The following is a 17,308-nucleotide window of genomic DNA, read 5'->3' on the forward strand; positions in this document are numbered from 1 at the left end:
GCATGAATGGCCTGTGTAAAGTCTTGCCACAGCATTTCAATCAGATTTAAGTCAGGACTTTTGCTAGGCCACTCCAAAACCTTAATTTTTTCTTTTTTTTGAGCCATTCAGAGGTGGACTTGCTGGTGTGTTTCAGATCACTATCCTGCTGCATTAACCCAAGTGCGTTTGAGATTGAGGTCACAAACTGAAGGCTGAACATTCTCCTTCAGGATTTTCTGGTAGAGCATTCATGGTTCCATCAATTATGGTAATTCCTAGAGGTCCTGAAGCTGCAAAGCAACCCCAGACCATCACATTACTATCACCATGTCTGTTGGTATGATGTTCTTTTTATGAAATGCTGTGTTAGTTTTACACTAGATGTACCAGGACGCACACCTTCCAAAAAGTTCAACTTCTGTCACATCAGTCCACAGAATATTTGACCAAGAATCTTGGGAATAATCAAGATTTTTTTTGGCAAATGTGAGACAAGCCTTTGGGTTCTTTTTAGTCAGGATCCGGTTCCTTTAAAGCGGAAGTAAACTCTCCCACCCCAATGCATCTTTTCATCGAAGTGCCGGTTCACACTATTGCGATCACAGACATTGCATATGATTCGGAGCGCACTGCTCCTAAAATCACATGTGATGTCTGTGCGGTGCGAGTTCAGCCATACAGTTTGTATGACTGAATTTGCACTGAAATTGCAGTGAACACGCACAGGACCCTTTTTTTGGTCCGCAGCAGAATCGGATCGCATGGTGGTTCACACCAGTGCGATCCGATTCCTGTGCAAACTGTCAGATCGCACTGCGATATGCGATTTGATCTGGGGGTGTCGTTAACTTTGAATTGACACCCCCAGCGTATCGTATATGGCAGTGTGAACTGCCTGTGCTGCGGATGCGGGAATACGCAATATATTCGCATTGTTCCCGCATCGCAATAGTGTGAACTGGCACTTAGTCCATTATATTGAGTTATTATCAAACTATAGCCATTGTAATTCAGTCCCAATCGCATATAATTAACTTTTTTTTAAAAACTTTAAAAAATTGTGTCTCTAGGGGTAAGGCAGCGCCATCTTAGGTATTCTTTTCAGAGTCCGCAGAAGAGTGTATTTCCGCCCTTTCATGTAGCACTTCCTGTACCGTTAACCAAGCCTCTCATTATTAAAAAAAAGAGAATTGTATGAAAAAAAAAACACAGTGCCACTTTAACTGAGGAAAGCGAGGCCTGTAGTTCTTTAGATGTTGTTCTGGGTTCTTTTATGACCTCCTGGATGAGTCGTCGTCATGCTTTTGGAGAAAACTTGGAACAGTGATGAACGTTACCCTGGAGTGGCCTTCTTTGGACAGCTTTTTCTCTTTAATAAGTGGAATCATCATTAAAACTGCATTTTGTATTTACTCATGTTATCTGTGTGTATTATTAAAAGTAGTTTGACGATCTGAATCATTTAAGTGTGACAAATATGGGCAAAAAATAAAAATAAATTCAGGAAGGGGGTCAAATACTTCTTCACAGCACTGTAAATACTGGAATTTACGCAGCTATATATGCTATAATGTAATGCCCGCGCTTAGCGATATATCGTGTAACTGTGATAGGGTAGCAGGCAATCTCGTGCTAACAAACTATCTAGGAGGGTCACTAACTGACACCGCTAGTCACACTAATACAGTGACCAGAGATAATACTGTACAATGACACTATACTGACACTAAGAAGGGACAACATCTAGGGGCAATCAAGAGGTTAACTGTGTGCCTAACAAGTGTAATGTGTGCTACTTTTACTTTCTGATCTTCCATACCTTGCAGGGAGAAGAAACAGTCAGATCCCAGTTCCTATGCACACAGAGCCTTGCGTTTTTGTAAAAAAAAGAGCTCTGTCTTTAGTTAGACACAGCTGATTGGCTGAAATATGATGCCAAACTTGTGCTATGTCCAATCCAAACCTGGAGGACAGGCGGCGATGTACAGGTACATTGTCTGGCCTGCCTGCGTCGGCTGCCCACAGCAAATCTACTGTGGGAGGGCAGCAAGTAATTAAATGCTTTCTAGTGCCACAAAACAACACAAACAGCCTCATTGTATTACCTGCTCAAGAACATAATCCGCACTGGAATCAATAACTTTGCCAAGGTCTCTGTATTGTCCAGAGTATTTGATGTAGCCCCATGTGAAGAGTGCAATGAGCAGCAGCCCCATTGCACAGTTAAACAGTTGTGCCACCACACTTAAACCGACAAATCCTGTGATACCAGAAGCCATGTATAATGCAACCACCAGGGCTAGAAGTACAGCTGGAGTGCGGAAGGCTGTGAAGATATTTTTGCTCTCATTGTGCTTGCAGAAAGCATTATACATGTCATCAAGGTCCTTCTCCAACTCTTCTCTGTATTGTTGACTGAACTCCACTCCTCCCATTTTCTTTGCACGGTCGAATTGAGACAGGGCCTCATCCTTACAGGCAGCATCTCTATCTCTCAGGACATCTGGTGACACATATGGCTTCTCACCACCACAAATCTATCATAAAAAACACAGAAGAGCCAAATAATAATATGACTTACAAAGTACAATGTGTCTTAGCCAAAAAGCAACCAATTACAGTTATTGTTACATATTTGGTAATGTTGAATAAAGACACCAGTCCATTCAGTTCAACCTGTGGTGTGTGTGTGTGTGTGATCCCGGTTGTGATCCTTAAGATGCCCATCTAATAGTTTTTCTAAACTGTTGACACTCCCTGCTGATGCCACTGCTTGTGGAAGGAAAATTCCACATCCTTATCGCTCTCACAGTAAAGAACCCTCTATGCAGTTTAAGGTTAAAAAGCTTCTCTTCCAATTTCAATGAATGGCTGCATGTCTTTTTAACTCCCTCTCACTTAAAATATTTTTTCCTATGCTAGAGTCACCAGTAAGGCATTTGAATATCGTTTTCATATCTCCTCAAGCGTTTCTTCTCCAGGGAGAATAAGTTTAGTGCTTGTAGTCTTACCTCAAAACCAAGGTCCTCCAGTCCCTTTATTAGCTTTGTTGCCCCTCTCTAAACTCTTTCCAGTTCCAGCATACTGGTGCCCAGAACTGGATGGCATACTCCAGATGCGGCCAGACCAGAGTCTTTTACAGTGAGAGAATTATTGCTTTAGCTCTGGAGTGAATCCCCTTTTTGATGCATGCTAATAATCTGTTGGCTTTGCTTGCAGCAGCTTGGCATTGCATGTCATTGCTGAGCCTGTCATCTACTAGAACCCCCAGATCTTTTTCTATCTTGGATTCCCCTAGAACTTCCCCGCCCTAGCGAGTAAATTGCATTAATTTTTTAGCCCCCAAATACATTACTTTGCATTTTTCAACATTAAACCTCATTTTTCATGTAGTTGCCCAACCCATTATTTTATTTAGGTCTTCTCGTAAAGGTTTCCACATCTTGTTGAGAAGTTATTGCCCTGCTTAGCTTTTTATCACCAGCAAATACTGAGGTTTATCCAATCCTCTATAACCTTTATGAATAAGTTAAACAAAATTGATCCCAGGACAGATCCTTGGGGGACCCCACCGGACCATTCTGAGTACTTGCTATTTATTACCACCTTTGGACCCGCCCCTGTAGCCAGTTCTTTATCCAGGTACGTACCCTATGGTCCATGCCTAGAGACCTCAGTTTGTAAGGTAAATGTTTGTGGGAAGCTGTATCAAATGCCTTTGCAAAATACAGATAAATACACGTCCACAAGCTTTCCTTTTCTAGAAAGCTCACTTCCTCATAGAATGATAACAGATTGGTCTGGCAAGAACGATCCTTCTTGAATCCATGCTGCTTATTGCTAATGATATTGTTTTCATTAGCAAATTCTTGGATATAATCCCTTATCATCCCCTCCCCATTAGCTTACAAACTACTGATGTTAGACTGACTTGGCTGCAGTTTCCAGGGATATATCTCGGCCCTTTTTAAAATATTGGTACAATGGTTATATTGTTAAAATGAATATTCTAAATCGCGAAGGATAAACATTTTATTAGGTAAAATATGTCATTGCCTAAAAAGAGAATTATTCTCAGAAAAAGGAAATAGAGGAGAAAGAAGGAGTAGGGGTTAATTTTCAACACAAAATAGGGACACCCTCTGGGGTGGCCTTTGTCTGAGGGGGGTGAGATCTCGGTTGAACACCTGTGTCAGCTTCTTCATATTTGATCTGAGGCTGCTTGACCTCTCTGAAGCATCAGTCTCTGGAACCCAGTGAAATCTAAGATATTTCTGCCTGGTATTAAACTCATTAGCCACTTGCCGACCGCCTGCCGTGTATATACTGTCGCAGTGTGGCTCTATTGCGTGAAACGACGTACCTGTAGGTCATTTAGTTCCTTAGCCACTAAATGCCACGATCGTGCCATGATTGGCTAGCGGGATTTCAACCAGCGAGCCTGGCGGACCTGATGTCTGCCGGCCACCTGCGATCATCCCTCAGGGGAGGCAGAACGGTGACCTGCCTATGTAAACCAGGCAGATTGACGTTCTGACAGGGAGGAAGACAGTGATCCTGTGTTACTGCTAAGCAGGAACACGGATCTCTGCCTTCCTCCAGTCAGAGCAATCCCCACACGGTTAGCAAGCACCCACTAGGGACACACTTAACCCTTTAATTGCCCTTGATGTTAACCCCTTCCCTGTCAGTGTCATTAGTGCAGTGACCGTGCATTTTTTTAGCACTGATCACTGTAATAATGTCACTGGTCCCCAAAAAGTGTCAGTTAGATGTCTGATTTGTCCGCCACAATGTCGCAGTCCTGCTAAAAAAAATGTTCAAAAAAAATAAAATAAAAAAAATCGCTGATCACTGCAATTTCTAGTAAAAATAAATTATAAAAAAGTATAAAAAATATGTAGCAGAATACATATTGACCTAAATTGATGAAAAAATTTGAATTTTTAAATAGCAAAAAGTAAAAAAAAAAAAAAAAAAAAAAAAACTGGATTTTTGATTTACTGTAAAATCCATTTCTCTGATGTTCATTGACGAACACAGCTCCTGATTCTTCTTAACCATTGGGTTATACTGCCCCCTACAGGAGTAGGACACTAAGCAGGAAAAAGCTTGACTACGTCTATGGGCAGTCCCAGGGGGTATACACCCACTCTCAGCTATAGGCACTAAGTTTTCTTACAAGCAGTGTCAGAAGAAAGCCAACTCCACAGAGTGGTGGGTGCTATGTCAGTCAATGAACATCAGAGAAATGGATTTTTACGGTAGGTCAAAAATACCATTTTCTCTTTCATTCATTGACGGACACAGCTCCTGATTTTTCTTAACCATTTGGATGTCCAAAAGCAGTGTTAAACATAAAGGGGTGGAAAAAAAAATCAGAAAAAAATTCCCAAGGCTAGTCATAGCCAACCAGGTAACATTGAGCTCAACCATCAACAACTGGAGCTCACCTGAAAAAAACAATACACCCTCAGAGGACCAGATACTCTAAACAGCAGCCAGCAAAACCTTGCAGCCAAAAGAAGCATCCGCAGATGCCAACACATCCACTTTATCAAAATTTAGTAAAAGTGTGCACCGACGACCAGGTGGCCTTCTTGCAAACCTGCGTCACTGAGGATTGATGACGGAAGCCCAGGAGACACTAAGTGCCCTAGTAGAGTGCTCCTTAACAGGGAAAGGAGGAACCTGACCCCTGATGCAATAGGCCTGAACCACCGTCAGTCTGATCCATCTGGTAATGGTCACAGAAGAAGCGGACAACCCTTTCTGAGGTCCTTCTGTGAGCACAAATAGAGAGTCTGACTTCCTAAGAGACTCCGCAGCTGCCAGGTACACCCTAATTGCCCAGACCACATCCAAGGCATGCAAGGCAATTTTCTTCGGATGTTTGGCCTGGGACACAGGGAAGGCAACACAATGTCTTCATTCAAATGACAGTCAGAGACCACTTTAGAAAGAAATGACGGACAGGGGTGAAGCACCACCTTATCCTTGTGAATCACCAATAAGGTGAACAACAGGAAAACGCCGCCAGTTCCGACACCCTGAGCGCAGAGGTGATAGCCACCAAAAAGGCCACCTTCTGGGGCAGCGCAAGCAGGGAAACCTCCCAAATATTTTTAAAGGGAGGCATCTGTAGAGCGGAAAGCACCACATTAAGATCCCAGGGTGGCAACGGAGCCCGCACTGAAGGAACCAAATGTCAAACACCCTGAAGAAAGGTACGCACCAGGGAGTGTGAGGCCAAAGGTCTTTGGAAAAGAATGAAAAGATGAAGATTGGCTCTTGGGACAGCAGATCCTCCCTGAGAGGAAGTCTCCAAGAAAACCTCGGCGACCCAAGACCGACAAGGCCAGTCCGGGACCACTAAGATGACCAGAATCCATTTTGCCTCGATCCTGCGCAGAAGTCGTGGCAGAAGCTTGAGAGGAGGGAAGGTTTAATTTAGACAATCCTGACCCCATGGGCCACCAGCGTGTCTTTGGCGTTCGCCAGAGGATCCAAAACAGAGACCGTGCCACCAACCTCTGCACCTTCTCGTTGAGCCGATAGGCCACCAGGTCTACCTCGGGAGTGCCCCACCAGAGACACAGCTGATGAAAAACCTCTGGATAAAGTGACAATTCCCCCTGGTCCAATGTCTGTCGACGTAGGCAATCCATTTCACCCCTTAAATGTGTACGGTGGAGAGGTCTGGAACAAAATGTTCTGCCCACCGAAGAATGCCGGCTACCGCCAGAGCCACCATGACACGTTTTGTGCTCCCCTGGTGATCGACATAAGCCACAGCCAGGGCATTGTCCAAGGATCCAGACAAAGTCTGATCGCTGGGAGTTCCAGTACATTGATCGATTGATTCCAGTGTCCAGACCCCCTGGGCAGAATCTTTGCCCAGAACGCCTCCCCACCCGGACAGGCTGGCAGCCGTGGGATGACTGTCCAATACAAGGGAAAAAAGGATTTACCTTGTCGGAGCGCCGGAGAAAGAAAGCACCAGATCAGGGACCCTCTCGTTCCCAGGCTTAGCCAGAGACTGTAGATTCTGGTCCCATTTGACCAGAATCTCCCTGCAGGGACCTCATTTCGCATGCAAGTCCGGAGGGATGACCGTCTACCAGACAACAAAAGATGAATTGCAGCCTGCAATTCCCAGAGCATGGCCAGAGTAAGAAGCGCTCTGGCTAAGGCCGAGTCAAGAATTCAGACCCAGACAGTCCAGTTTTGTGGAAGGAACCAGAGCAGACTTCTAAAAATTCAGAATCCAGCCGAATTCCCTCAGAATTCATATAGTGATCTCTAAGTTGCCCACCACAGCCATAGGGGACTCTGCTCACAGAAGAAGGTTGTCTAAGTAGCCCAGTACGGTGATCCTCCGCTGACGTAACAATACTAGAACCGAGCCAACAGGTTCGCGAAGACCCGGGGGTCAGAGCCGAGACCCAAGGGCAACACCACAACTGGTAATACTCCTCTCAAGCAGAAAAACGGAGGAAGCGCTAGAGTTGGGCACCCATTGGAATGTGCAGGGAAGCATCCTCTATGCCGATAGAAGGAAGTCCCCCTAAGGAAGGGATGGCACCTCCTGCGAATGGACTAGATTCTAAACTTCTATACCCGCATAAAGCAGCTCAGAGCCCTAAGGTCCAGAATTTGATGAACCTAGCCCTCCCTTTTGGAGGGCAAGAACGAAAACTCTGACTTGTAAGCGGACAGTAGCACTGTGTGGACCCATTGGATGTTCACCAAGAAGGTCCACGGCCCGGAAACTAGTGAAAACGTCCCCCTACCCCAGGCACGGATGAAGGCACACCTCCAGGCAGAAGATGCCTTGTCTGCAGGTCTAGAAAAAAATCCCGCTCTCAGCAAGCCAGGCTAGGGCCGCTTGAAACCTCTCTAGGACGACTTAAAACTTCTTGTAAACCGAGAAAGCCGGGCCACGTCTACTACGAGGAGCTATTTTCATTCCTGTGGAAGTAAAGTACCCTTCCGCCCCTGTGAGACTATTAAAAGATGTCACCCAAGGCAATCCCAAACAGGCAATCGCCGTGAAGGAGGAAGGCAGTCAGAGCTTCTTAGGAGGCTGGTGTTCAGACCAACATTTAAGGCAAAATACACACCTAAGCCCACTGCCAAAACAGGCGCCTTAGAAAGCAGGGGAGCCGCAGCCAAAGAGGCATAGCAGACAAGCTGCAACCTGGACTAACTGGTCCGCTAACTCAGCCAAGGTAGGGGAACCTGCTTACCCTCTAGTCTAGGTCATGGTGCAAAAGCTTAACCCACTCAGTCAGTGTTTGTGACACCAGGGCAATGGCCAGTAATGGCCTGAGCGCCAAGCTAGCAGTAGAGAATATATATTCGACCACAGCCTCCGCCTTCCTGTCAGCCGGATCCTTAAGATCGGAGATTCCACTATCGGAATCATGGTTGCCCTATCCAACCTGGGGACAGGGGGGTCCACCACTGGTGGACAGTCCATTTCTGGAGTAGCGACTCCGCAAGGGGTACCTCACAGAAAGGTGTTTAGGAACCACAAGGGAACGTTTTGGATGCTCCCATTCAATCTAGACATATTAGTGAAAATAGTAGGGAGAAGGCAACACTGTTGCCGTGCGAGACGACTAGAGAATGTCAAAAAAGGGGAAAGGCAACCTACGCAGCCGCCTCAGCTACACCCTTCATCTGCAAAGTCTCCTGCAGGAATTGTAATCAGTGAGCAACCAGCGCCTCTCAAATGCAGCTACAGCGGAGGAGGGAATATCCTCACTATCTGACAAGTCAGGGATGTGGACAAACCCCGCAGGGTAGGCACGTCCGCTGCGACAGAGCCAGAATCTGGATCTGGCAACTGATGAGGCAGGGGAGGGTAAGAGGGCGCTACCGGGAAACACAAAAAAGAGCCCGAGGGGGGCAACCTTCGAGGCCCCACACAGAAAAGCGCCGACTAAGGCTCCGCTAAGCTTTTTTTCTGCCTAGTGTTCTACTCCTGTAGGGGGCATTATACCCAATGGTTAAGAAGATCAGGAGCTGTGTGCGTCAATGAACAAAAGAGAAAACTGGATTTTTTACTTACTGGAAAATCCTTTTTTCTGAAGTTCATTGACAGACACAGCTCCATATTCTTCTTAACCATTGGGTTATGCTGTTCCCTAAAGGAGTAGGATACTAGGCCGGAAAAATCTTTACCACGCATATGGGGCAGTCCCCGGGGGTATACACCCACTCACTCAGCTAAAGGCATTCAGTTTTGTTGCAAGCAGTGTCGAAAGAAAAAAAACCCAACTCATATATAGAGGGGCGGGTGCTGCGTCTGTCAATGAACTTCAGAGAAAAGGATTTTAGGGTAAGTAAAAAATCCAGTTTTCTCTATCGTTCATTAACAGACGCAGCTCCATATTCTTCTTAACCATGGGGACGTCCCAAAGCAGTATTAACAAGAGGGGTGGGAAAGCAACGCAGAAAGGAACGTAATTCCCAAAGGCTAAACTTAGCCAACCAGGTAACATGGAGCTCAACCAGGAACAACTGGAGCTCACCTAGAAACAACATACACCCTCAAAGAGAATAAATCCTCTTTTAAACAGCAGCCTGCAAAAACCTTTCGGCCAAAGATGCCAATACATCTACTCTGTAGAATTTTGTGAATGTGTGCACAGACGACCAAGTTGTCCCCTTGCAAACTTGCATCACTGAAGCCTGATGGCGAAAAGCCCAAGAGGCACTCAGCGCCCGAATAGAATGTGCCTTCACAGGGAAAAGTGGAACCTGACCGTCAATTGAATAAGCCTGTACCACCGTCTGGCTGATCCATCTGGATTTGGTTGCAGCAGAGGAAGCCAATCCTTTCCGAGGTCCATCCGTGAGAACAAAACAGAATCTGATTTTCTGAAGGACTCAGTAGTCGCCAGGTATACCCTGATTACCCTAACCACATCCAGGAAAATACTTTAGGATGCTTGGGCTTAGGACATAATGAAGGCAGCACAAAGTCTTCATTTAAATGGAAATCCGAGACCACCTTAGGAAGAAACGACTGATTAGGTCAAAGTACCACCTTGTCTCTGTGGACCACCAGATAAGGTGAGCGGCAGGATAGCGCCGCCAATTTTGACCCTCTGTGCGCAGAGGCAATAGCCACTAAAAAGGCTATCTTCTGTGACAGTGTAGGCAGAGGAATCTCCCTAATGTGTTCAAAAGGAGGTTAATGAAGTACCAGGTTAAGATCCCAGGGAGGTAACAGGGACCGAATCGGGGGAGCCATGTGGCGAACACCCTGAATAAAAGTGCGAATCAAAAAATACGTGGCTAAAGGGCTTTGAAAAAACACTGCTAGAGCCGACACCTGGCCTTTGATAGTACCCAAGGCCAACCGCTGCTCAACCTCTCTTTGGAGGAAAGTCAATATCCAAGCCACTGAAAATAAGCGCGGATGCACCTTAATGGATTCACACCATGCAATGTACAATTTCCATGTATGATAAATCTTCCGAGAGGTAGATATTCTGGCCTTCAAAAGTGTGGGAATCACAGAGTCAGAAAGACCCCTATCCTTCAATACCTGGCTTACAACAGCCACGCCGATAAGGCCGGTGACTGTAAGGCAGGATGGAAGATCGGCCCTTGAGACAGCAGATCTTCTCTGAGAGAAAGTTTCCAAGGAGCATCAGCGACCAATCCCACCAGATCGGCGTACCAAGACCGGCGAGGCCAGTCTGTAGCCACCAGAATTACTGGAGTCCCTTCTACCTCTATTCTGCGCAGAAGCCTCGGCAGCAGTTTTAGTGGGGGAAATGCATAGCTCAGCCGATACTGTTCCCAAGGAGTCACTAGTGCGGCTATGGCGTCTGCCAAAGGATCCCGAGAAGGGGCTACAAACCTCTGTACCTTCCTGTTGAGCCGAGAGGCCAACAGATCCACTTCGGGAGTCCTCCACTTGACACACAGCAGGTGAAACGCCTCCGGGTGAAGGGACCATTCTCCCTGATCCCATGACGACTCAGGTATTCCGCCTGCCAATTCTCCACTCCGGGGATATGCACGGCGGATAGGGCTGGAACAAAGTTTTCTTCCCATATTAGGATCTCGGCCACCTCTCGAGCCGCCAGGACACTCTTGGTGCCCTCTTGATGATTGACATAAGTCACAGCAGTGGCATTGATTGATTGAATCCGAGCCGGACACCCTCTAAGGTGATTTGTCCAGTGAATCAAGCAAACCTTTAATGCTGCGAGTGCCATAATACTGATCGATAGACCGGACTCTTTAGAGTCCAGGTCCCCTGGACATACATCTTTCAAAGTACTCCCCCCCAACCGGACAGGCTGGCATGCGTGGTAACCACAGTCCAATACATGGGAAGGAATGACTTGCCCTGACGTAGAGCCAGGGAGCAGCCACCCAAGCAGAACACTGTTTTTGGCTCAGCAGGATCAGATAGTCCAAAGATTTTGGATCCTTGTTCAACTTGACAAGAAATTCTCTTTGCAGAGGTCTCGTGTGGAACTGTGCGAACGGAACCGCCTTGAAGGTAGACACCATCAGGCCCGGCACGCGCATGCAAGTCTGTAGAAAGGACAGTTTGCTGGATAACAGCAGGCGAATAGCCCTCTGCAACTTTTGAAGTTTGTCCAGAGGAAGAAATACCCTCGCTGAAGTGGAGTTCAGAGTCCGTCCCAGATAATCCAGTTTGGAGGATGGGACTAGAGCAGATTTCTGGAAATTGATGTTCCAACCATACTCTTGCAGAGTACGTACAGTGATGGTTAAGTCGGCCAGCAGGGCTGAATGGGTGTCTGCTCCTAAGAGAAAATCATCCATGTACCCTAATGCCGCAAACCCCCGCTGTCGCAGTAATCTCAATACCGGAGCCAACACTTTGGTGAAGACCCTGGGAGCGGAGGCGAGACCAAAGGCTAATGCCACAAATTGATAATGCTCCTCGCCCACAGCGAAGCAAAGGAAACGCTGGTGTCCAGCGTAAATAGGGATGTGAAAGTAGGCGTCCTTGATCTCGATCAAGGCCAAAAGGTCTCTTGGGTGTAGGGACGCCACTACCAATGCGAATGGACTCCATTCAAAACTTTTGTACCCGCACAAAGCGGTTCAGGGCCTTGAGGTCCAAGATAGGATGCACTTGCCTTCTTTCCTGGGCACAGTGAACAGGTTTGAGTAAAACTCTTGAAAGCGTTCCCGAGAGGGAACAGGCCCAATCATCCCTTGTACCGCTTCTCGTAGAACCCTTAACTGGTCTGGAGATAGGCATAGATTGGGTGTGAAGAATCTGTCCGATGGACGAGACTTGAATCAATTTGTGGATCCATTTGTCTTGAATCAAGAAGGTCCATGGTTCCGGAAAGAAATTAAGATGTCCCCCCGCCCCAATTACGGGTGAGGGCACCCCTTTATACAGAAGAGGGCTTAACTGCAGGACCTGAGGGGCCTGCTCTTGGCTTACTTGACCACGTCTTCTAGGAACCCCCAGATGATCTAAAAGTCTTAGATCCTTCTGCGTGCCGGAGGCACGAAAGGGCCGCTTGTATGCTGAAAAAGAGGGAACCCCGTCGTGATGCAGTTTGAAGAAAAAGAGTACTCTTCCCACCAGTAAGACCCTTGATAAATTCATCCAAGAACCATGTAAGCGATCCTCTGTAAAGGACAGGTGTGAAAGAGCCTTTTTGTAAGCCTGATCCACAGACCAGCTTTTAGCCACACCATGCGTCTCATGGTTACCCCCACTGCGGATACACTAGCCGCAAGGGGAGCCACATCTGAAGACGCATCACATATAAATTTTGTTTGCCAGGTCGGCAAAGTCAGGAGGAAGCTGTCTTGCTTCCAAATCACTCTTCAAGAGCTTTGCCTATTGCGTAATGGTCTGGGATACCAAAGCAATCATGAAGACCGGCCTAAGTACTGAGCCCACTATCACATGTAAGTGGCGGGACAGAGCCTCAAGCCTTCTATCAACAGGCTCTTTAAAGACCGGAGGGGCTCCTCCACCGGAATCATAGTGGATTCGTTCAGTCTGGAGACTGGGTAGTTCACCTTTGATGGAACGCTCCATTTTTTGATCACTGCGTCCGCAAAGTGATAGCGTCTTGCAAAACGCTTCGGCACCACTAACGTGTTTAAGGGGCCCCCACTGTTCAGTGACAATTTTCCCAAAAAGTTCCGGACAAGGGAAAACCTTGACCGACTCGGGGTTTTGCAGATGCCAAAAGACACCTGCTTCCCCGACGCTATAGAATCATCTGCCATTTTTAGAGTTTCCCGCACTGACACTATAAGTGCCTCCACCAGCGCTTTTTCCCGCGCAGCTTCAGATGATGATATATCATCCTTGCCATCCGAATCAGAGTGTGATGACGCAGACCCCTCAGGGTAACTCGTGTCCGTGGCGGCCATATCAACCTCAGATTCCGAGGATACAGATGAGGCAAGTGAGGGCAGTGGGCGCTTTTTACTAGTCCATTAAGGCAGACAAGGGTTGCGACCCGGAGGTCCCCGCAACACCAAAGAGGGGAAAAGTAGGTGATACTTGCTCCTCGGACTTCATGTTAACCCGGGGACAGCGCAGTGTCACTTTAAGACTACTGCAAAAAATGGCGCCACACAGCTGCACCAGCGATACTACAATACCCATCACACTAAGCTGCAATATAGCAGAGTGAGGGAATGACCTACAGGGACCCCAATAGACTCACCACCGCCCGATATTAGGGAGAGCAGAGCCAGTCTGAAGTGTATAGAAAACAATCCTCACAGGAAGAGGAAGTACCTGGGTCAGCACCAGAGGTACAGTCTTGCCACTCACTGCTTTACAGCATTCTTGGACTCAGAGAAAATGGCCGTCCAATGCATTTCAATGGGGAGACCACAACAAAATGGCTGCCCAATGCATTTCAATGGGAAACTACAAAAAAAATGGCTGCTGAACCTAATACAGATGATTTAAAAGAAAATGGTGGCGTCCACGGCACCCCATGCATTCTACAGGATCCCCTAAGGGTCCAGCAATCAGGGTCCCCCCCAGCAGATCGCACAATCAGCGGAATCAGTGCGCGCCCCCCACTGCCTGCTACAGCCCCTGCACCGTACCCGACTAAGGTAGGGACCCCCTATGAAATAGTGGGGAGGATGGCCTGCGGGGGGAGCCTTGGATGGTCGATGGGGATGGTCCCTAGGGACCCAACATACAAGGGGGGGACATGGGGGATGGGGGTAACCCGAGGGTCCGACTGTCCCAGAGAGGCGCCCACATCCACCCAGAGACCGCAAAAGATATGGGGGGACACTACTCACCATACCAACGATATTCGAGAGGGCGCCACTCCAGACAGACCACCTCTCCACCCGGGGTGGGGGTGCTGACGGCCAAGGGATACACTGCGATTCAAGCCAAACCAGGTCGTGTGTGTTCCGGCAAGGTGTTTCACTCGCGAGCCAGCCACGGTCCAGTAGAGCTGACTCGTGGTGAGGCCTTGCACGGAGCTGCGACCTCCACACGCTCGTTGGCCAGACTGGGAGACCATAAGGATCTAGAATATCTAGTTCGACGCCCAGTCCGGCTGTTGATTGTAGTTCTCTCAGGAACATAACTAGCTAAAAAAACAATTAGACAAAAGGTTCCCTTTTTACATAAAAAACATGCTAGGACCAAAAACCCAGCAAGGAACTACATCCTGACTAGGCAGAAAAAAAACGAAATGCCTATAGCAGAGTGAGAGGGTGTATACCCCCAGGGACTGCCCCATAGACGTGGTAAAGATTTTTCCTGCCTAGTGTCCTACTCTTCTAGGGGGCAACATAACCCAATGGTTAAGAAGAATATGGAGCTGCGTCTGTAAATGAACGATAGAGAAATATAGTTTTTCAAAAATGTCGCACATTTTTTTGTTTATAGCGCAAAAACGAAAAACTGCACAGTTGATCAAATACCACCAAAAGAAAGCTCTATTTGTGGGGAAAAAAGTAACAGTGCCGTATCACAAAAAATTGCCTGATCATTCAGGGGCTAAAACCTTCCAATCCGGGAGTGGTTAAACTGTTTTCTTTTTGAAAGTAGAAAACTTCTATGAATACAACACTCCTCCCAACCTCCCCCCAAAAAAAGGACAACTGCTGCTAACATAGCAGAAGACCAACAGCCACCCTTTATTCCAACAGGAAAAGTGAGAACCCCTTAAAATACAGAGCAAATTAGCAAACCCTCCCCCTGATTCACAGAGTTCTTATAGATCAGCGACTGACAGTTCTGAAGCCACTGGATCAGCAAATACCCAAGAAGCTAGCATTTCCAGGAGAGGAAAGCAGTGGGCACCCCAAACAATCCAGGTTTCCTTTAAGGATCACCACCAGTGTCTCCTGTCTAATGAAAACCTCCAATAATTAAACAGAAATGCATGCAACAAAGTTCCAAAAAATATCAGTAAGACTATAGAGCTATTAAAGGAAAAAGTTGAGAGTAAAAGATAATAAGGTAAGAGTATGATTAGGCATACACAGGACTTGATGATGGCTGGTGATAATGGTAAGGGCCCACACATTCACTCACCTTCTCCATGCTGCTGTTGTATAAGTCTTTGGCAGACGCCACCGCTGCCAGGTTATTGGCCTCAGCAGTTGCCTGAGCAAAGATATGAAAACATTAATTCAGAATTATTCATAAGACAACAATGTTGAGAAAGGCGAAAATAATCCTGCATACCTGTAGCATAGATTTGGGATGAGGTAAATCTTCTCCTTGGTATATTTTTATGTAAGCCTGCTCAAAAAAAAAAGCTTTGGTAACCATGTGGACTTGTTACAAAAAACTTCATTAAGGATGCAGTTTGATAAATTTATCTGCTTGATACAATGGCATCACTAATAAAAATGATGAGACTTCAGATGTCTTCCCTAAAACTTGAATCTCTCTGTGATCATTTTATTATTTCATAAACAGCAAAAGAATGGTCCTTGAGGTTGGAATTGTCTGTTTTGCTCAAACTAACCAATCATAACAGGAGTCAGACATGGTATGTACTTAAAAGATGGGTGCGATATTCTTCTTGATGGGTTAAACTTTTTCCCCTTGCAGTGCATTATTTCCTTTCAAGATTGCTCTAATACTACCAGTGTAGGAGACTGGAACTGAAAGTATTCAGAAGTGGAGGATTGTGGTTAGGAGATAGGCAGCAAAATACTGGCCTTTTGGCAATCATTACGCTCACTTGAATTGAACTTCCTAATAACAGGCAAGAATATAGACTAGGGATCACTATTTTGGTTGGTCTAAACACATTTTTTTAGTTAATTTATGTATTAATTTACACTAACATTTCCATTATTTACTTTAGGTATCATTTTACTGATAACAACTTCTATTCTTTACAACAGGATGAACCCTCTCTAAAACTTATATTGAAAAGGTAGTGACATTAGTAAATATACAAGACCTGTAAAAGTGAAAAATCCACAAACTTGGAACAAGGTGAGAGGAACTTACCCTGAAATATTCAAGCAGTCCTCGGCAAGTCACCTTTGCACCATTTATCTCTTTCTCCATAAGGCTTTCAGGTTCGAGGACAAGTGGCACCAGAGCAGTCAGCTGCTCTGTAAACTCAGGAGCAATGTCTATGGCAAACAAAAGACAAAAAAATATAAAGTACTGTACAACAGTGGTAATGAAGAGGTGGAGACTCGGCTCCTTGCAGACAGAAAGAGCTGGGACAGTGATAATAATGGGGGATTTTACCTTCCCAGAAATTGACTGTAGTAATGGCACTGCAGGTATAGTTAAAGGGAAAAAAAAAAATGTATAAACCTATTACAAAGAATTTTATGGTTCAGTTCATTGGAGGCCCCAACTATGATCGAGGATCTGCTGGACGTGGTCATTTTAAACTATGCAAAGCTTATTACCAATGTTCATATAAAAGAACATCTGGGTAACAGTGACCATAACATAATTTCATGTAATGTTAACTGTAAGCAACAAGCTCATACGGGAAAAATAAAAAAAGTTAACTTTAAGAGAGCAATGGGAATTCTTAAAAAAAAACTATATTTGAATACACTACAAAACATATTTCTATGGCCAATACTTTTAAAAGGCTAAAAATAAAACCTATGTGGCTCACAGCCAAATTTAAAAAAGCTATAAATAATAAGAAAAGAGATTTTAAGACATCAATTAAATATATCACAAAGAATGTAACATAATAAAAAGGAAATCAAGGCTGCAAAAATTCAAAACAAATGACAGATTGCAAAAGATAGTAGGACAAACCCTCAAAAATTCTTCAAATATATTAATAGTAAAAAGGTCAAGTCTGAGCATGTA

At 45.7% G+C, this 17,308-nt stretch overlaps 1 protein-coding gene across 1 annotated transcript in view; it reads right to left on the minus strand.

Moving 5' to 3' along the window:
• Positions 1–17,308, minus strand: part of ATL3 (atlastin GTPase 3) — a 141,285-nt gene that overhangs the window by 7,601 nt on the left and 116,376 nt on the right. Inside the window, exons 9-12 of the mRNA XM_082270845.1 lie at positions 16,472–16,599; positions 15,692–15,748; positions 15,539–15,610; positions 2,088–2,519 (exon numbers count right to left, since the gene is read on the minus strand). Of these exons, the coding sequence (XP_082126971.1) occupies positions 2,088–2,519; positions 15,539–15,610; positions 15,692–15,748; positions 16,472–16,599 (689 nt within the window). The remainder of the gene's footprint in view (positions 1–2,087; positions 2,520–15,538; positions 15,611–15,691; positions 15,749–16,471; positions 16,600–17,308) is intronic.

Source organism: Pelophylax lessonae, assembly GCF_965119305.1.
Source record: "Pelophylax lessonae genome assembly, chromosome: 10".
Taxonomy (NCBI): Eukaryota; Metazoa; Chordata; class Amphibia; order Anura; family Ranidae; genus Pelophylax; species Pelophylax lessonae.